General features: G+C 34.9%; 2 protein-coding genes across 2 annotated transcripts; both read right to left on the bottom strand.

Annotated features, from left to right (window-relative positions):
* Nucleotides 1–841: 841 nt before the first annotated feature.
* LOC113780752 (putative UPF0481 protein At3g02645) lies at nucleotides 842–2,461 on the bottom strand. Its single transcript, XM_027326526.1, has one exon. It carries the CDS (start codon nucleotides 2,459–2,461, stop codon nucleotides 842–844), a length of 1,620 nt encoding a protein of 539 aa, XP_027182327.1.
* An 8,208-nt stretch (nucleotides 2,462–10,669) lies between these two features.
* On the bottom strand, nucleotides 10,670–12,283 carry LOC113780753 (putative UPF0481 protein At3g02645). The gene has a single exon (XM_027326527.1). The coding sequence runs from the start codon at nucleotides 12,281–12,283 to the stop codon at nucleotides 10,670–10,672; it is 1,614 nt and encodes a 537-aa protein (XP_027182328.1).
* Nucleotides 12,284–22,252: the final 9,969 nt, after the last annotated feature.

Here is a 22,252-nt window from a genome sequence, read left to right on the forward strand (position 1 = left end):
TAAATGGTTATGTCCCATATTTGGTCCGAGAGATAGAGAAAGAGCGGTTAATATGTAAGTAAGGGCTTGAGACCTAATGGCTTAAGATTTTGGGTTAGAGTTGGGTCCTTGACTTATATATTAAGCTCTTTAGTGAACTCTCTCGAGGTATTTCCCCCTATCACCACCTCTTGCGGAGCAGGTACTTGCTTTCATTGGCATCCCTAATGTGGGTCTACTAAGTCGGCTTAAACTGATCTTCTTTTTTTTTTTTTTAATCCTTCCACCTTTTCCCCTAAACCCTTCCCATCTCTAACTGTTAGGCATAGGATTCGAATTTCGAACTTGAAAATAGGAAAGACCATAAGAACCCCCCCATGACCATTTGCCGATTCCAGTGGTTGGTTTAAACCAACTTGGAACGCTGTTAGTTAAAAAAAATTATGTAATATGAGGTTTGAGTAATAAAAGAGATATCATTTTGTCTCCCATTCCTTTCTTTTCAATACTTATTTTCCCGTCATTATTTTGTGCCTCGAATTTATTTGGATGTTCAAAATTATGTAGCTCTAAAAATTTTCCAGGAAGGGGTGTCAAATTATATACACTTTTGCTGTGTGGGTTTAACTGTTTATTGAGCCAACAGCAACTACAATAGAGTGACAAGATACAATTAACGAGACAGAATCAGCAAACATGTATATGTTTGTTTGCATTTCTTTCCCTTTTTGGAATTCTAGATGAGAGCATACACTCCATGAGAAACAATAAATTAATAAAGGAAAAAAGAATAAATTAATGTATCATATACTTCTTGTTTAATGAAAACAGGCATTTTAATTCCTGGTGCTGATTGAGATGATCATGATGGTTCCTGGTGGAAGTTCCAGATTTTGCTGCACTGATAGAACTCGCAAAAGGTCTGCAAGCTAAGCACGACCAGCAGCACCACAGTGGAAACCAGGGCCAGATGTTTCCATGAAGCAAACAAACTCCTCTTTAACCGTCTAACCGTCCTGACCAAAAGCTTCTTGCCATAGAATTTGTTAACTTTCTCAACGGCAACTTCGATGTTGGACTTGTGATCTGAGCCAGCATAACATCTCTTCATACCGTTGAATTGATCAGCAATTTCATCATCCGTGAGACCCCCCTTGATCACCCCATTTTGCTTCAGCAGCTTCACGTCTTCTGCAGTGTCTATAATCCCATTCATGAGGTTGACGTATCGAGCAAATTCAAGGGTTGGCTTAGACATAGCAGCCTCGTAGGCCACCAGATTCCTCATTATCACTTCTGAGCTCGCGTTCAAATTCATTACAGGAAGGTACAAAGCGGCTTCCTCTTCCACGAACTTGATCTCTTTAATGCTCCCAATGAAGGGTTTGCATTGGACTTTAGCATAGCGCCAGAGATGAGATACCGACGGAATTTCGATTTCATCATCTTCTGAATTTTGCTCTTTAGTACCTACGTTGCCTTTTCTGAACAGTCCCGAAATAGTTGACCACGGAATACTTGAGACAAGCTTAACAGGCCGAAGAAGGTCCTGGGTACGCTTGTTACCAAAGGTCTCCACCAATTCCAAGATTGCTCCCAAATTATTATTGCGGAACACGTCTGGATTTTCCCCATCTGTCGAGGAGGACGAGGATGAAGAGGTCAATGAGTTCCTGAATTCTGTATAAGTTGGTATGGCTTGAATGAGACCATTTCCTAAGGATCCAGACACGACAGAACCTGGGACATTAACAATCAGATGATACATCATATCTAACAAATGCAGAGGTCTACGGTAACGGTCTTGGTTGGTCTTATCACTTGAGAACTTAACAGGAGATTGTGCTTCACACAATTGAAATAACATCAAGGTCAGCTCAATATCATCTCCTTCCTCCTGACCATTAGAGTTAGGAGAGACTTGGAGAGACTTGCGAATCTTTTTCAACAGAACAAATGGGATTTGATTCTCGAGCATCACGATATCTCTCGTGACAATAGTGTTGTCCAACAATCTCTTGTCCGTGTTCTCATCTTGCACAAGATAAGAATGCAAGATGTGGAGAAAGAAACAACCGTCTATTGCTACGATCCACGCCAACGTATCTTGATCATAGTCCATGAACTTATTGTAACAAGCCCGGATAGAGGGATCCATCTCCTTCAACCTGTTGATCACGACATGTTGGAAATTGGAAAGCTGATCTGGGGTTGAGATCTCTTTGATGGCGGCGAGCTTGTACCTCTCCATGTGATAGAGCTCCGGGTGTAAATGATGGTAAGGCCCCATGGCTATGAGATGAGGAGTATAAGCTTCGGGTTTTTGAAGTTTCAGTATTTTGGGGACTTCAAAAACAGAAACGGGAGGGAGATGGTCGATGTCGATAGCAAATTCTGTGCGGAAGATGTTGCTGACTCGATCAACCCAGCCCCTGGCGCTAGAGCTTAAGGGAACTGTGCCTGATGAATATGAATGTTCCATTTCTTTGGTTTTGGGATGATGTGAAAATGTTTAGCTTGACGATTGGTATTTATGGGAATGCAGATCCTGGTCGCCGCAATAACTTAACGGTGGACAGTTATTCTAATTTAGGAAGCAATTCATTTTGTTTGATGACGATGATAAGAATGTTGATAACTGAAAAAAAAAATGGTGGTCATATTACACATTTGACATGTTAACATGGTAGATATATTCACTTAATAGGGAGACTAAGAATAGTATGCGCTACGAAAGAAGCAATTGATTGTTCGACTAATTCTGCAAGAACCTTGAAATGAAGACTATTAGTTAGATTAAATCACAAGCATACGAGTGTAATTCAGGCATTTCTTTTCTTTTCCTCCCTTTTTAATTCATGCCTTTCTTTTAAAAGAAAAAAGAAGAAGAGACAAGCATCATGCTGTGCTAGTTTGGGGAAAAATTCCAAAAAATTATGAAACTTGAAATTTAGCATTGCAATGGGGTCTGTCTTTCCACTGCTTTCAGTTGCTTGAACATTGTACCTGGATGGAAATTGCATTATGTATTTGAATCTTTTTCTTGTAAAAAAATTTTCATTCTTGACCTAATCAAAATTACACAGTTTTGGCCTAAAAAAAAAATATTTTTTTGGCAAGTCATTTTCATGCTACGAAATACTATGTGCTGGCATGCACGTACATCGTTACGAGCATCCACAACATTAATAAAAATTAGGAAGAAATAAGAAAAGTGAATGTCATTGTTAGAGAGATGTTGTATATTTACCCTTATTATTAAGGGGGAAAAAATGAGAGGGGCAGAAAACGTCTTTGTTGAATGTCTCCAGATGATAAAAAAAAAATTAATGTCGATCGCCCTTGATTTTCTTCCTGTCTCACGAAAGGTAGAATGGAAATATAAAATGTTTATGCTGTTAAATTTCTTCCAATGGCTTGTGCTAGTGTTTTATTCTTTAATTTTTTTTTCCAGTGGAAAGGAATGAAACTTAAGAAGTGGGAAATGAGCAAGGAAATTTAAACCAATAGCTCATATTCTTGGAGAATCCTCGGCAGCTTCTGCTAATGTACTGTCTATTCAGTCTATTAATTTTTTTCAAGGAAAAGATATTCTTAGAGGGATACGCATGAATGGTCAAAAATAAACGACATTACTATATCGTTGTCTGCAGAGGTTTGCTGGGTATAATAATAAATACAAAGTTCAACTTGCAGTAGAGGGCGGTTGTTTTCCTCGATTTAGTACAACATATACTTAAGTAACTTAATCAAGGTCAATTATTCGGTTAGTATAACACCGCTGAAGATCAAATATCTGTTGAATTTCACCTTGAATAAATCTGTTGGACATGAATATAGATTATTCAGGTAAAATACTTTTTTAAAACCCCATTTCTGGTAGCATTTTCTTTCGTAGTTATACTTCATTTTATCCTAAGAATGTATTTCGGGTTGCTGATTCCTTATTTATAACGTGCAAGTAATTGCTTGGGGGATCTGTGACCAAACAAAACAGTATAGATCGATAATAAGAAGACTGCAACTTCGTGTCACCACAAATTTTACTTTCTTATACAAATTTGGATTTAATGTCATAATTATTTAAAGAGTTTATCTAATAGGCATCTAATGGGTATTCATTAACATGCCTAAAATCCACTCACCCTACTATGTATATGTATATGTTAACAATTATTACCTTCTTGATGGGGTGCATTTTGTTAATAAATTTGTGAATAATTGGTAGATTCTATTCATATTTGGTAAATAGTATTAATTGTAGGAATGTAAAGCAAAAAAAAAAAAGGTAAAGGGTGAATTTCCAAAAGACCTATGTACAATTTAGCATGGACACGTCAAAGTAAGTTCTGCAGTCAAATTCGGAAAACTCGGATTTTTACTGCAAAGGGGTTCCTATAGCAGTTGGGATTCTTGGGCTGATGTGTGAACGTGATTCTTCTTTCAAGACACTAGTTTCCAATTCATATTAGGAACCGTTTGTTTATGTTATCTTTTTCGAATTTCTTTTTTCCAATAGAAAGTATTCCTTATCTTGATAGCTATAAAATAGGAAATTAGTTAGGAAGGAATAGGAGAGAACGTCTAGCTGTTGACCATCTTTTCTTGTAGGTCAAGAAATATACATCGTATTTTTTTTTTTTGTGGAGGAGACGTTTGTTATAATTTTCCTATATTTTGCGTTGGAATTTTTCTCCATGAGGAGCAACTAATTTTCTCTTCTAGTCAAAGGTCAACTTGAAGATGTGGTTCCCAAACATCTATGAGATTGAATTTTTAATTGTTTCTTTTAATTCATTGATATTCATATGTTTTTTGATTTAATTTCTTATGATTGTTTTGTTATTTGAATGTCAAGGGCCAGATATTCTAATTAACCTAATTATCTACTACTATATTAATTAGTGAAATTCGTAATTGTTTGATTGGTTAAAACTAGTGGTAACTATCATGATTGATTTTATATTAGAGAAACGTATGATCTGATTTAAATAAATCATCGTAGCATGTTTATTGGCTAGAGTTGTGCTTTTTCTAGTGTTTAATGCAATCGGAAAATTAAATCCTACAGTCGTACCTAGGATTATTTCTTGTTTAGAAAAATAATTAATGGTCATACATTGACTATCGATAAAAGAAGGAAAAGTTGGCTGTCAGAGTTTGTTAATAGATATAACCAATGTAACGAGTGATTGAACTATTCTTGCATTAATGATTCGTTGTGCGAATCGTATCCCTAAAGTTGCATCTTTGGCTAGAGTCGAGTCTATTATTGATTTAATTCTTGTTTATTTGTGTAAATTGCTTTTATGATTGGTTAATTAGTTATTTTTTAAATTTTCAAAAATTCCCCTATAATTCTCACACTCAAAAGAAGCAAATTTCTCCCTAGTCTCTGTGAAGATGACCCTACTCACTGTTATATGCAAATTTATATTTTCTTGAGTAGGACTTTTATTATTGCATAGAATCAACACATGTCACTTCTCTTACATTTATACACTTTTTGTAATTAACCTTAACTATTTAAAAATTTAACACTTGAAATGCATATTAACGAGTGTCCAATAAATACCATTAAGATTCTTATTTAAAAAGCAACTCCAATTAAAGTATTTCTAATTAGTTTTATTTTCTTTTGAATTTTTCAAGTAAACAAGAATCATGATTCTTTTCTGTTTCTTTTTTACCTTAGGGATTCTACCCCCGTGGAAATTTGCAAGAACCTCACAAGTTTGCTAGGAATTTCTTATCAGAAATAGACTACAAGAACGGTTTTAAACTCTAAATTCTGAGATCAATGTTAAGGCATGCTTCACACTGAAATCAGATATCCAAGCACATATTTGAGCAAAACAAGTAATTGTAATCTGTGAATCGTATAATACTTAGTCCTTTTTTCTTTTTGCTAACTTTTTAAGAAAACTCTTAACGGTCAATATTGTGCAGGCGTCAAAATAATGGCTAGAGTCAAAAGTCTGATTATCAGAAAGTGGTCCTTCATTAGGAGCCTTTTAAATTGACAAAGCTAGATGCGTTTTGGATAGGAAAGTGGAAACTATCCTAACCAAAAAAAAAAGAAGTGAAAGTGACCATGAAATTTTAATTGCTTGCTTTTGCATTTAGTTTCATTTCCACACTAGTTCTTGCCATTTCCTCGTAGGTTGGATCCCCCAAAGAAATTAAGCACGAGCTAATAGGCATAAAGAATAAGTACCATAAAATTATGTTGGACTTAGTAAGAAAATAGCAACAGAACCTAAATGATTTAGCTTGCCTTATCATGCATGTGAAGATTAAATGTTTTTTCATTAATGATCATCACCTTATAGGTGATTCGATGCGTAACCTCGAGTGAATCCTAACCACAAGTTTAATTGCTTGCATCTGCATTTGAAGTCAGTTTCACTCATTAATTCTTGACATGTGTCATACATTTACTCCTCGAATAAATGTAAACATTAGATAGTTGCCAAAAAGAATATTACCATAACATAATGCATGACTAGCTCAATTTGAGTAGATTCTAAACCATAAATTTAATTGCTTAACTCGGCATTTCAAGTCCTACACACTCTAGTTCTTGACATTTTTTTCCACGTATCTGTGGTCCCTTAGAAAATTAAGCACTCCTAGTAGGCAGGCAGAATATCAGCGTAATCTTATGTGAATTTGCTTTTAAGGTATTTGGAATATAATTACAGTGCTCAGGCTAGCAAAGTCATGCATGTGAAGAGATAATATTTTGTTTCGTTAATCATCATGCACGATCTTATATTACAGCGGCGGAGCTAGAAATGTAATTCAGTGAAAGCAAATGTAATGGTTAAATATAACCATACAAGCATTAAAATATGTACGTTTACATATAATATAAACAATATACAAGCATCAAGGAGTTGGGGTGAAGGGCGAGAGGGAAGGGGGTGACGGGGGAAGGAGGAGAATGGGGGAAAGCAGAGGAGAGGAAGAGAAGGAAGGGAAGAGGAGGGGAAAGAAGGAAGAGAGACAGAGACAGAGACAGAAAAAAAAAGGAGGCAGCGGTAACGGTGGTTGAAGCAGTAGTGGTGACAGGAAAGAAGAAGAAAGGAAAATAAAGAGAAAAAAGGAAAATAAAAAAAAATTTTAAAAAAAAATTCTCCACTAAAAAATTTTCTACAAATTTTACAGTAAGGTATAGTATAATTTTATACAAATACTCAAAAAACACACCATCAATCTAATAAAAATTCATTACATGCTGCATATACCAAATTGTTTATAAATCATTATCACACCATTAAGTGTTTACAAAACAAGAGAAAAGCTGCTTAGAAGTAAGCAAGGTAATGGGAAAAGGCATTTTACCAAAGAATGGTTGATATCTCTTTTTTCAAAGGAAAGTTTGACAAGCCCTCTTGTCATATTTTGAACCCGCGGTCCATAAGCTGGATTTAAGATGTGGGACGCCATACCTTAAAAACTTTCTCTCACAAATACAAGGGATCTTAAATAACTCATGACAAAAGCCACTGGAAATTAAAACTTACAATTTCCTCAATAATGGTAAGAACGTTACTACTTAAGCCAACAAGCATTTAAATAATCAATCGAGCTTTAGACAACTCAACATGGGAGAATGCAATCTCTTAATGCTTAATACACTTGCTAATACTTTAATCCATGATTCTAAAATCCACTTTCTGATCTATTTGTCTCACTCTTTATCTTTCTTGACATAAACGATCATTAAGAAAAATATGAAAAACATGTGTTGAGCAACGTACAATCAACAAGCACCACTTGCCTCCCGTGCTGGATCTTCCAGCAATAACATACCATGGTATTGTGACTTTCTTTTTCACACCGTACACATGTTTAATCATTTGAAAAAGTCGGGTTGAGTTACTACATACAATATATGTGAGTGAGAACCTATATACAGTGTATATGGCATAAACATAGTCATCATCATGATTTATAACCATTTCAATCGTTTCAATTCATATTGAAACTCCTTTTTTATTAAAACAAATTTATTAACAAATTGTTGAAAATCGTCCAACACGATTTGGTCTATATCATTGTTTTGATAGCAGGTTAAACGAGTACTAGAAACTCATTAATAAGGTGCACGCGATATGTAAGGACCCAAGGAAAAGCTATATAGTGAAAAGCCAAGTTTTTTTTTTTTTTTTTGGCTTTGAACACCCAGTATCCCCGCTCTCAGTGAGGCGCTAATCCGAATTCAGTTTGGGGAGCACCTGCAGAGTCCAGCTCTTATTTGGGGATGAAGACTTGACACAGAACTTTTCAAGGCGCCACTTGTAGGAGTCGAACTTACGACCCTCCTGTTGACGTTAGCAACCCGCTTACCAGCTGTCCCAAACTCATGGGTCGAAAAGCCAAGAATTGACTTGTAAAAAATCTCCTTCTTCTTGAATAATACAATTCTCTCCTCTTTCCTCTGCATATTCTGATTCTAGTCTCACAAATTACTCTCTCCTCCTTTTTTCTCTCCTTTCTCCCTATTTTCTGGAACCCAAATCTTTACACAATAGTCGGAATTTGAGTACCTACTTACACCATTTATTTCATCCCGGGAGGTGCAATTCCACGTTCTAAAGGGGTATCTGCTTCATCAATCCATGAATAATGTGGTGTAACCCAAAAGGTTTGATATGTATTAACTGCTGAAGCCTAGTTTCAACTTTCCCGACCATTTCAACTACATAACTTTTGCTTATAAGTGTTGCAACTTGGGTTCAAGGGTTGGCCTAGATAATTTTTGAATCAAAATTCACTGGCCCAAAATGATTAATCCAAATTATTCATTAGCCCAAGGTCTCAAGTACTTAAACATTTCCTTTTCTCTTCCCATCATTGATGACGTGGAATACTTCATTCTCTCTGCCTTTAGGACTTTGCGTCCTTGCAAAGGATGCTAGAATCGTGACTGTCCACTTGGTCATGCTTGTATCTAATCTTTAGGACTTTGCATTCTCACAAAAGGATGTCAAATCCAGACTGTCTATCACAAAGGAAGTTCATTCTGATACAAACTATTACGACCTGGGTCCAAAGATTGGGCCAAGTAATTTTTTTACGGAAATTCATTGATCCAAAATAGTTAATTCAAATTAGTCATTAGCCCCAAGTACTTAAGCCTTTCCTTTCCTCTTCCAACACCAATGTGGGATGCCTCAATAAGCCTTAAACTAATTTAGATAAATTTAGTTGCTTATTGATAGTGTTCTCCGTCAAAAATTAAAAACGGATTATATCTTCTAAGCATCTCATAGTCAACTGCTAATCTTATGTGAAAACCGCAGGTGTAAAATATTGACTTTTCTCTATATACATTGCTTGAAGCAATTATAGGACTTGATAGTTTCAACTGCTACCAATCCCATCCTCAATTGCTAATTTCATGTGAAAAGCGCAGGTTAAAAATATTTTGACTTTTCTCTATATATTACTTGAAGCAATTAAAGCACGTGATAGTTTTGTGAGCAGATCTCCAAGGCATAATCTACTTATAAATTCTTAAGGGCAATATTACTGTTTGGTTAGGAGGCTGTATTTCATAATCCCATTAAGCACTGAATATTAATACTTTAATGAAAGTAATTAAAATTAAGAAATTAAGAAATCTTTTTTCTATTGAGCTTGTTTAATAACAAAATTTCCATACATCTGAATGCATTAAAATCTAGTTAATTTTTTTACAAAATTTAAAGTGAAAATGGAATTACTTGATTTGCTGTATGTTCAAATTAGTATAATGATACCAAAGTCATTTTCTTCCACCACAGTCCTACACTCTTTTACACATATATACATACTTTCTTCCTCTCTCATGTACATGGGTTTTTGTTACATAGTTGCGCACATACACACACACTCTCACAAACACGTACACACAAATGCGTATGTTTTTGTCATCTACACACATTTTCCAACATTATATATTTAATATCCAACAAAAACCTGCATCTTTTTTTTTCTTCAAAACACACACATTATCATACAAACACGTACACACAAATGCATAGGTTTTTGTCATCTACACACATATTCCAACATTATATATTTATTATCCAACAAAAACCTGCATCTATTTTTTTCTTCCAAACACACACACAAACATAGTTTCTCTGGGACAAAATTATTTGATTTTCATATTAGTTTCATTTTATCAAAATTACAAAGAAATAGTTAAAAAAATTACTTTCATCTAAAGTAAAATAAAATTTTGTAGTAAACTGTATAATATACATAAAATACAATACTTCAATTCAATGCTCAAATTCAGCAGATTATGAAACAAATTTGACTTTATAAATTCAGCAAATTCAGATTTAAGTTTCAGTTTTCAAGTTTTAAATTTCAATTTTATCAAATTCTCCCTAAGCCATATTTTATGCATTGCATATCACATTTTGTTGTGATGAAACTGATTCACATTACCCTCTTTATTTTCAATCTTTCGCAACTTAGATACACATTTATTTAATTTTTTTTTGTTGCTGTTTTGGAGTAATACGCTACAATTAAATGAGACAGAATTAGAAAACAGGTATATCTTTCTTAACATTTTTTGGCCTTTTTTGGCATTCTAGATACGAGTACACCTTCCATGAGAAACAATAATTTAATAAAGAAAAACAAAAGAAGAAATTTTGCTTCCTGGTGCTGATTGAGATGAACATTACGATTCCTGGTGGAAGTTCCAGAGTTTGTGGCATTGATAGAACTCGCAGAAGGTCTGCAGGCTAAGCACGACCAGCAGCGCGCCAGTGGAAACCAGGGCCAGACATTTCCATGAAGCATACAAATTCTTCTTCAACCCTCTAACCGTCCTGACCAAAAGCTTCTTGCCGTAGAATTTGTTAACTTTCTCAACGGCAACCTCGATGTTAGACTTGTGATCTGAGCCGGCATAACATCTCTTCATACCGTTGAATTGATCAGCAATTTCACCATCCGTGAGAGCCCCTTTGATCACCCCATTTTGCTTCAGCAGCTTCACGTCTTCTGCAGTGTCTATAATCCCATTCATGAGGTTGACGTATCGAGCAAATTCAAGGGTTGAATTATACATAGCAGCCTCGTAAGCCACCAGATTCCTCGTTATCACTTCTGAGCTCGCGTTCAAATTCATTACAGGAAGGTACAAAGCGGCTTCCTCTTCCACGAACTTGATTTCTTTAATGCTCCCAATGAAGGGTTTGCATTGGACTTTAGCATAGCGCCAGAGATGAGATACCGACGGAATTGCGATTTCACCGTGTCCTGAATTTTGCTCTCCAGTACCCAGGTCGCCTTTTCTGTACAGCCCAGAGATAGTTGACCATGGAATACTCGAGACAACCTTAACAGGCCTAAGAAAGTGCTGGGTAGGCTTAGGAGCAATCGTCTCCACCAAGTCCAAGAGTGCTTCCAAATTATTGTGAATCACGTCTGGATCTTCACTATCAGTCGAGGAGGACGAGGATGAAGAGGTCGATGAGTTCCTGAATTCTGTATAAGTTGGCTTGGGTTGAATGGGACTATATTCTAAGGATCCGGACACAACACAACCTGGGACATTAATAATCATATGATACATCATATCTAACAAATGCAGAGGTCTATGGTAACGGACTTGGTTGGTCTTATCAATACAGAACTTAACGGGAGATTGTGCTTCACAAAATTGGAATAACATAGAGATCAACTCGATATCATCTTCTTCCCCCTGATCATTAGACTTAGGAGAGACTTGAAGAGACTTGCGAACCTCTTTCAACAGGACAAATGGGATTTGATTCTCAAGCATCATGATATCTGTCGTGACAATAGTGTTATCCAACAATCTCCTGTCCGTGGTCTCATCTTGCACAAGATAAGAATGCAAGATGTGGAGAAAGAAACAACCGTCTATTGCTACGATCCACGCCAACGTATCTTGATCGTAGTCCATGAACTTATTGTAACAAGCCCGGATAGAGGGATCTATCTCCTTCAACCTGTTGATCACAATACGTTGGAAATTGGAAATCTGCTCCGGGGTTGAGATCTCTTTGATGGCAGCGAGCTTGTACCTCTCCATCTGATAGAGCTCGGGGCGTAAATGATGGTACGGCCCCATGGCTATGAGCTGAGGAGTATAAGCTTCGGGTTTTTGAAGGCTGAGAGTTTTGGGGACTTCAAAAACAGAAACCGGAGGGAGATGATCGATGTCGACGGCCATTTCATTCCGGAAGATGCCGCTGATTCGATCAACCCAGCCCCTGGCGCTAGAGCTTAAGGGAACTGTAGCTGATGAGTATGAATGTTCCATTTTCTGGGTTTTGAGATGGCGTGAAAATGTTAAGTTTGACGACTGGGAAGCATGCCGCGCGCGTGGCGGTATTTAAAGGCATGCAGATCCTGGTCGGCCCAATAGCTTTAGCATGTTAACATTGTGGTCATACTACAAATTTGACACGTTGACATTGTGGATATGTATATGTTGACTCAAATAGGAATTTATTGACATGGAAAAGTATGCGCTATGAAAGTTAGAAGGAATTTTCCAGAAAAAAAAAGTTTGAAGTAATTGACTGTTCGACTAATCTTGTAACAACCAAGGGATGAAGGCATTTGTGGCTGTAGATTAAATCACAAGCAAATCAATAATTCAGGCATTTCTGTTCGGGTTATTATCACTTTACCCCTTAAATTATATCACTACTATTAATTTATTTCTTAACATTATTTTTTTGTTATTTCACCCCGTAGGTAATTCAATTCAGCATGTTAACAAATTTTGGATAAAAATGCCCTTTTATTGTATTGTATTACTATATTGTTATTATCACTTTATCCTATAAATTATAATGATACAATCGTTTTACTTCCAAACATTATTTTTTAGGCATTTTACCCCATCGTTAATCTAACTAATATGTTCAAAAAAAAATTTAATATATTTACCCTTTTTGTATATAATTAAAAATAAAAAAGTTGGAATGATTATTCTTCTCTTTTTTCGCTCTAAAAGCTTCAAAAATATAAAAATAAAAGAGTTTTCTCAAATTTATTTTTTCATACTTATAAATATTAGAAAAAGGAAAAGAGATAGTAGAGAAGGAGACAGAAAATTAGATTTTTGCAAAGAAAGAATCTAATATTTATCATATTACTTTAATGCCGCCGGCATTAGAATTAAAATTGGATGGTAAACAGAATAGTAAAGTAATTTTAAAATAATAAAAATATTGAATTCTTTCTTATTTATATTTTTAAAAAAAATAATTGAGCTCTCTCTCTTCCTCTCCCTCCCCCACCCCCCATCTTTCTATCTTTTATTCAATATTAATAATATTTCCAAGAAGAAAGAGATTAATGTTTTGATTTTTTTTTTCTTGATACTAAAAAGGAGAAGAGTCACTCTAAATTATTTTTTTTTATTGCAAACTAATGTTTTTTCATTAATGATCATCACTTCGTAGGTGAATCGACTGGTAACAACCGAGTAACTTCTAACCACAAGCTTCATTGCTCCCATGTTCATCTGTAGTCAGTTTCTCTCATCAATTCTTGACTTGTGTCGTACTAGATAGGCAGCAAAAAAGAATATTACCATAACCTAAATTTAATTGCTTGGCTTGACATTTCTGTTCCCATACGCTCTTTAGTTCTTTGACATTTGTTCCACGTGTACTTGTGCTCCCTAAGAAAATTAAGCGCTCCTAGTAGGCGAGAAGAATATCAGCATAATCATGTGCTGAATTTGCTCAAGTGATCTGGAATATAATTACAGTGGCCCGGCAAGCAAAGTCATGCGTGGGAAAGAGATAATATTTTGCTTCGTTAATGGTCAAGCATGACCTCACAGGTTTATATCATACGTGACATCTAAGAGTTTTTCAATGCTAGATTTGCATTCCACTATTTTGTTCTTGACATTCCTCAAAGAAATTTAGTCGCTGGTAGGCAAAAGCATAATGCCGTGATCATCTATATCTGTACTATATTAAAATGTGTCAATATAATTTAGTGATTTAGTGATTTAATTTTTACTTTCTAATTATACCCTCATTAGAGATTCTAACGATTTTGCTGTACTTGTAATTCTAACGTCCTAATTTTATTGTGTTGATATTATTTTTGTAATAACGGCTTTGTGGTTGTACTTTATCAATTGAATTTGATTTAGAAAAATATTTAGGCTTTACTTTAGAAATAAAATCGAGTTCTACTCGAAATTTGTTTTACAAAGAAATTTCTAAATTAAATATAAATACAAAAGAGAGTTCTTTTCAACTAGGAAATCTGAAACATTTTGTGTTTCTTTCATTTTTTTTCTTCCCTTCTTTCATCGTTTTTGTTCCTTTTTCTTTTTTTCCTTTTTTTTTTGTGTTACACGAAATAGAAGATGAAATTGTATACATTCTTTATGTTAGGTAGATTAAACACTAAAAGTGAACGAAAAGGAATTTAGAGATTTTGTTCCTGCCACCTACTTATAATGGTAATCTAAAATACTGATCGATAGTATGACAAATAAAGCTATTCATTCGCTTGGATATTAGTATTTGCCCAAGTATATTGAGTTGTATTCCTAGCTCTAGTACTATATATTTGTTTTTGGTTCTGGAGAGTTGAGAATTAGCATAATGGAAGTATAAGAAGCCTCTAGAGGACACATTGTGTCCTTTTCATTTTCTTTTCTTTTTTTTTTTTTTTTCTAGGAGTACAAAGAAGGCATATTATGTCAAATTTAGTGGTTATCAACTTTATGAGTTTGAAATTTCCCTTCAAATTACCTTAGCACTTAATACTAATAATAACTCATAGACCCCCTCATGCATAAATTGGCACATCTAAATTCTCTTGCATCATTTAACAATTGGGATTTTTTTCCTTTAGTTTTATTGGTTTCTTGCTATATAGGAGGAAATTGGGAAAGAAAATTAGTGATTAATTGTTAAACACCAAGAGAAAGATTATATTCAATCTGAATGTGAAAAGGATGAAAAATGGAATTAACATACAAAAATATTAAAAATATCATGGGGAAATGTTCCTTATAGATAACGAACTTGAATTCATTTATTTTCTATTGGAATGAAACTATTATCGGATAACTTTTGAAAGGATTCAATATAGAATGAAGGTTTCTTCATTTGGGTTTTAGGAATTTACTTACTGTATACAAATAGGAGGGGTGCTTTTGAGAAGAATTTTTTTTTTTATATTACACAAGAGGGAGTGTAAACTTTACAAAGAGCAGAGGAAAGATAAATGCCTAACAAATGAGCACGATGGACTTGAAGGCTACCTACTTAACATTCCTATAAATCAAGTTGGGTTTTGGAGACTTTGAAGAGAATAATCATTGTATACTTTAACTAATTAGACTCAAGCAAGAAAAGTTGCATGAATCATGATGAACAAAATTGTTAATTGTGGCTACAAATGATATTCACTCTGGGCAAATTAAGTACTTATAGGGAATAAATAATTTATAAAAGGATATAAAATGATAGCAATAGTAAAACTTTAAGTTTGGAAATAGTAAGAACCAACCATCTATCGCATACTATCATCTATGTCGAATCACTTTCACTTCGGCGAATTTCTCATAATATTGCTAAAATTAAAAATCGTCACAAAATTGGTGCTATTCAATGGGGTTTTTAATTAGGGATCGCCGCAACTCTGATGTGCGGTTTCAAGTAAAAATAATTTTAATTTTCATTTATTTTGGGTTGCTTCAGTTTCCCTTTTTTTTTTAATTCCTTCAAACCATCGCCGCTCATTTGATTAGCGGCGAAGTTTTTTTTTTATTTTTTTTTGCACGATGCAAAATCTTGTGGTATATATTTCTTCATTTTTTTATTGAGATATATATTTCATTTGCCAAAGAGGCCAAACAAAAGAAAGTACAAATTCAGGAACAGGACTTCCAAGGTGCCATCAAACACTTGCAAGTTAAACGCAAGTCATGCAGTCCCGCACAATGATGTGAAAAAATAAATGTTATATCTTGTTAATCATAAATTTGACCAGCTTATGTACTAGATAATTATAGTTAAGTGAACAGATAAACAAGAAAGATTTGCACTATACATACGATATATTTTTTTGCAAAGATTTTTCTATTATATATAAATGCGTTATTAGTTACCTTTATGACTGTATTTTCATCTTTTATATATCACATCAGAAAAAGTGTCACATTTATGACTGTATTTTCATCTTTCATATATCACATTTAAGAAAAGTATTACATATTAATTTCAAAAAAGGGTTTCTAAATAATCTTTTTATCCAAACTATAAACATTTATCGGTATATAAAACAGTAGATTTTTCAAAAAATTTCCAAGTTTTGACAAATTCTGCATTTAACAATGTAGATTTCTTTTCATATTTATTTATTTTTTTTAATCATGAAGAATTTTTTGACTAAGTTAAATTTTCATATTAAATTTTTTTTTTTGCATCGCCGCTCATGAGATGAGTGGCAATACCTTTTTTCTCCTTATTTTTTTTCTTTTTTTAATAAAACGCAAGCGGCATACTAAGGAGTAAACCCAGCCTTGAAGGCAATGCTTTTGTGATCATTTCCAGGTTCCACAAGTGAATAAGATGAAGGCTGCAATAAGTAAGACATAGCCTGAGATCCTCATTTCATATAATTCATTCAACGTGGCAAATAGGATATAACATAAATCAGAATGGAAAAAGCACCACGTCTTCAACCGTCTTGAATATATGTACACCAGATTTCCCCCTCTCTGATTGCATTGTGGAACAATTATTTGGAACAACTCATTGCCTTACATGAATAGGAATTGTTCCATCTATGAAATATATACCACAAGATTTTGCATCGATGCAAAAAAAATTTAAAAAAAAAAAAATTATTGCCGCTCATCTCAAAAAAAAAACTCATGAGCGGCAATGCAAAAAAATTAAAAAAAAAAAAACCTTCACCGCTAATCAATTGAGCGGCGATAGTTTGAAGGAATTAAAAAAAAAAAGGGAAATTGAAGCAACCCAAAATAAATGAAAATGAAAATTATTTTTATTTGAAACCGCATATCGGAGTTGCGGCAACCCCTAATTAAGAACCCTCCATCAAACAGCACTAATTTTGTGACGATTTTTAATTTTAGCAATATTATGTGAAATTCGCCCTTTCACAGGTGATTCGACAAGTAACCTCGAGTAAATTCTAACCACCAGTTTCACTTCTCGCATGTGCATTTGAAGTCAGTTTCACTCATAAATTCTTGAAATGTGTCATACTTTTGCTCCGCAAAGAAATTTAGGCAATGGGTAGGTGGCAAAAAGAATATTACTATAACGTTATGCAGGAATACCAAAATTTGAGTAGATTCTAAACCATAAATTTAATTGCTTGCCTTGGCATTTCAGGTCCTGTACACTCTCTAGTTCTTGACATTTGTTTCCACGTATCTTTGCTCCCTAAGAAAATTAATCACTTCTGGTAGGCAAGAAAAATATCAGCGTCATCTTATGCGAATTTGCTTAAGGTATTTGGAATATAATTACAGTGTTCAGTGTTAGAAATATTTACCGTTGTTAATTATCATATTTATTTATGGAGTTAGTGGAATTAGTGGAGTTAGTGGAATAACTAGTGGAATCAGTGGAGTAACTAGTGGAGTTAGTGAAGTCATTGGGATAGTTAGTGGAGTTGGTTTAAACTCTATAAATAGAGTAATTTCATGTTATAAGAAATGTAAGTTTTCAAAGAAATAAACACTTGTCATTTGCTTCTCTTATTATTTGCCTCAATAATTGTATCAGTGGTATCAAAGTTAGGCTTGTGAGTGAAAACAAAAGTGAGTTGTGAGAATTGTGTTGGAAAATTACGATGGCCACCGACAATTTTGTGCAGCCAGCAATTCCTCGCTTTGATGGTCATTATGATCATTGGAGTATGCTAATGGAGAATTTCTTGAGATCTAAGGAGTATTGGCAGGTTGTCGAATCTGGAGTAGCAGAGCCAACAACCGGAGAAATATTGTCAGAGGTGCAGAAAATGGAGTTGGAAGCATTGAAACTGAAAGATCTTAAAGCCAAAAATTATCCATTTCAAGCTATTGATCGAGCCATTTTGGAGACAATTCTTAGCAAAGATACCTCCAAACAAAATTGGGACTCCATGAAGAAAAAGTATCAAGGAAATGCAAAGGCGAAGCAGGTGCAGCTTCAAGCTCTTTGGACCGAATTTGAGACTTTACGTATGAAGTCAAGCGAATCGGTCACTAATTATTTCACAAGAACGATGGCAATCGCTAACAAGATGAGGATCCATGGAGAAAATTTGGAGGACGTCACTATTGTCGAGAAGATTCTTCGATCGATGACAACAAAATTTAATTTTGTTGTATGCTGTATAGAGGAATCGAAAGATATTGATGCAATTTCAATTGATGAGTTGCAGAGTTCTTTGTCAGTTCATGAGCAAAAAATTAACCAGCAAGAGAAAGAGGTGCAAGCACTGAAGGCTTCAGCAGAAAGTCACTCAACATGGAGAGAAGGCAGAGGCAGAGGCAGAGGTAGAGGAAATAATGATCGTGGCAACCAACAACAACAATACCAGCAGCAAGAAAATCAATTTCAAGGAAGAAGAAGAGGACGAGGAGGCTATCCATCAACAACTCAAAGGCCAAAGTCAACAGACAAGTCCAATGTTGAATGCTACAAATGTCATAGGTATGGCCATTATCAGTCCGAATTTCGAACTAATTTGAATAGACAAAATGGAGAAAGGACTAATTTTGCAGAAAAAGAAGAAGAAGTGTCTCTTTTGATGGTGTGTCACATGAGTAAAGAAACTCAACAAAACATGTGGTATTTAGACACCGGTTGCAGCAATCACATGTGTGGAGATAAGAAGACATTCTCTGAGTTGGACGAGTCATTCCGTAGTACTGTCAAGTTTGGTGATAACTCTACAATTTCTGTTATGGGAAAAGGAAGGGTAATTATCCAAACCAAAGGAAATTCTTCTACCTACACTATTACTGATGTTTTTTTTGTTCCAGACTTAAAGACAAATTTGCTTAGCATGGGTTAGTTGCTTGAAAAAGGGTACGAGATTTTTATCAAAGATGGTGTATATCAGATTCGAGATGCAAAGTTGGGCTTAATTGCTCAAGTTAAGATGACGGCAAATCGTATGTTCCCATTCTATTTGCAAAACTTGACTCATTCATGCCTCTCGGCAAAATCGAAAGATGTGGCATGGTTATGGCATTTTCGTTATGGACATTTGAATTTTGGTGGATTGAAAACTTTGCAATAGAAAAATATAGTAGCTGGTTTACCTCAAATCACAACTCTTTCAGAAGTTTGTGAAGAGTGTGTTATTGGCAAACAACATCGGAATAGCTTCCCAAAAGGAAAATAGTGGAGAACAAAAAACGTCTTGGAGCTGGTTCACTCTGATTTATGCGGACCTATAAATCCGTCATCTGATGGTGGAAAACGCTATTTTATGACGTTTACTGATGATTATAGTCAGAAAACTTGGGTCTATTTTTTGCAGAAAAAATCTGAAGCATTTTCAACGTTCAAAAATTTCATGACTCTTATCGAAAAGGAAGCAGGCAAATCCATAAAATTTTTTCGCAGTGATTGTGGTGGAGAGTATAATTCACAAGAATTTATAAATTTTTGTGAGAAGTATGGAATTCAGAAGCAGCTTACAGCAGCTTATATGCCACAGCAGAATGGTGTTTCAGAGAGAAAGAATCGTACAATATTGAACATGGTGAGGAGCATTTTGACAAAAAGTGGTGTTCCAAAAAATTTTTGGCCTGAAACTGTCAACTGGAGCATTCATATGTTGAACAAAAGTCCCACATTTGCTGTTAAAAATATGACGCCTGAGGAAGCATGGAGCGGAAGAAAACCAACAGTGGATCACTTCAAATTTTTTGGATGCATTGTCTATGCTCATGTTCCAGAGCAAAAGAGGACAAAATTAGATAACAAGGGGGAGAAATACATTTTTCTTGGTGTTAGTGATCAGTCAAAAGCCTATAAACTTTATAATCCTATCACCAAGAAAATTATCACCAGTCGAGATGTAATTTTTGATGAGGAAAATTTTTGGCCATGGAGCAGCAATATTATTAAACAACAAATACCCGCTGATTTTGATGGAGTTGATGAAGAAAATAGGCAGCAGTTGACAGAACAAATTCCACAACAGGCAGCAGTTGACAAAACAAATTCCACAACAAGCAGCAGTTGACAGAACAAATTCCACCGAATGGTCCAGATGATGTATCAAATTCCCAAACAGTTGCAGAAGATGAAGGACGGCCTCAACGTATTAGAAAAAGACCTGCACGGATGATTGATTATGAGGTACCTGGAATTGATCAATCTCAAGACCTACTTACATATTTTGCACTATTTTCCGATTGTGATCCTACAGTTTTTGAAGAGGCTATCAAAGATTTGAAGTGGCAAAAGGCAATGGATGAAGAAATTGCAGCTATTGAACGAAATAACACATAGGAGTTAACCAATCTTCCAGAAGGACAAAAATCTATAGATGTCAAGTGGGTGTACAAGACGAAATTAAAAGAGAATGGAGAAGTTGACAAGTACAAGGCACGTTTGGTAGTTAAAGGCTATAAGCAAGAGTTTGGGGTGGATTATGGAGAAATCTTTGCTCCAGTCGCAAGGCATGACACAATTAGGATGGTGATTGCATTGGCAGCACAAAATTCATGGTCTATCTTCCAGTTGAATGTGAAATTAGCATTTTTACATGGTGATTTACAGGAACAGGTATTTATTGATCAACCTCCTGATTATGTGAAGGTTGGAAGTGAACATAAGGTATAGAAACTCAAGAAAGCATATACAGGTTAAAACAAGCCCCACGTGCTTGGTATAGTCGTATAGATGCTTATTTTTCTAAGGAGAGATTTAAGAAATGTCCATATGAGCATACACTTTTCATAAAGATTAGAGATGGAGGTAAATTGCTGATTGTTTGCTTATATGTTGATGATCTTATTTTTAGTAGAAATGATAGTGCCATGTTTGAGAAATTCAAGAAATCTATTATGGCCAAATTGATATGTCTGATCTTGGAAAGATGCATTATGTTTTTGGGCATTGAAGTGGTGAAATCTGCTGATGGAATTTTTGTCTCTCAAAGAAAATATGTGCAAGAAATTCTGAACAGATTTCAAATGACGAATTGTAATTCTGTTAGTACGCCAGTTGAAATGGGTTTAAAACTTATCAGAGACCCAGGAGGAAAGAGGGTTGATAGCACCCTTTACAAGCAAATTGTGGGAAGTTTAATGCATTTAACAGCAACTAGGCCTGATATTATGCATGCTGTAAGTCTTATTAGTAGATACATGAAAAATTCAAGGGAGACACATCTTCTAGCTGCCAAGAGGATTCTTCAATACTTGCAGGGAACCATTGAGTATGGATTATTTTACAAGAATGGAGAAAAATCAGATTTGTTTGGTTTTACTGACAGTGACTATGCAGGCGATTCTGATGATAGAAAGAGTACGTCTGGATATGTATTCATAATGGGTTCAGCAGCTATTTCATGGTGTTCAAAAAATCAACCAATTGTTACGTTATCAACAACTGAAGCAGAGTACGTAACTGCAACTACCTGTGCCTGTCAAGCAATTTGGCTAAGGAATATTCTTGAAGAGTTGCATTTTCAGTAAGAAGGAGCTACTACAATTTATTGTAACAATAGTTCTGCCATCAATCTCTCTAAAAATTCAGTTTTACATGGAAGAACCAAGCACATAGACGTGAGGTTTCACTTTCTATGGGAGCTCACAAGGGATGCAATAATTGATTTTCTCTACTGCAAAAGTGAAGATCAGATTGCTGACACAATGACCAAGCCATTGAAGTTATCCACGTTTCAGAAATTAAGGAAGCTACTTGGAGTCTGCACAGCTGATAAGTCTTATTAAACTGAATGTTTGAGAAACTTTCAGTTTAAGGGAGGGATTGTTAGAAATATTTACCGTTGTTAATTAATCATATTTATTTATGGAGTTAGTGGAATTAGTGGAGTTAGTGGAATAACTAGTGGAATTAGTGGAGTGGCTAGTGGAGTTGCTAGTGGAGTTAGTGGAGTCAATGGGATAGTTAGTGGAGTTAGTGGGATAGTTAGTGGAGTTGGTTTAAACTCTATAAATAGAGTAATTTCATGTTATGAGAAATGTAAGTTTTACAAAGAAATAAACACTTGTCATTTGCTTCTCTTATTATTTGCCTCA

This window comes from Coffea eugenioides, chromosome 8, assembly GCF_003713205.1.
Source record: "Coffea eugenioides isolate CCC68of chromosome 8, Ceug_1.0, whole genome shotgun sequence".
Lineage (NCBI taxonomy): Eukaryota > Viridiplantae > Streptophyta > Magnoliopsida > Gentianales > Rubiaceae > Coffea > Coffea eugenioides.

Bases quoted from the DNA above. Each gene is read 5' to 3' on its own strand.
- LOC113780752 (XM_027326526.1), bottom strand. From the start codon at position 2,461: ATGGAACATTCATATTCATCAGGCACAGTTCCCTTAAGCTCTAGCGCC.
- LOC113780753 (XM_027326527.1), bottom strand. From the start codon at position 12,283: ATGGAACATTCATACTCATCAGCTACAGTTCCCTTAAGCTCTAGCGCC.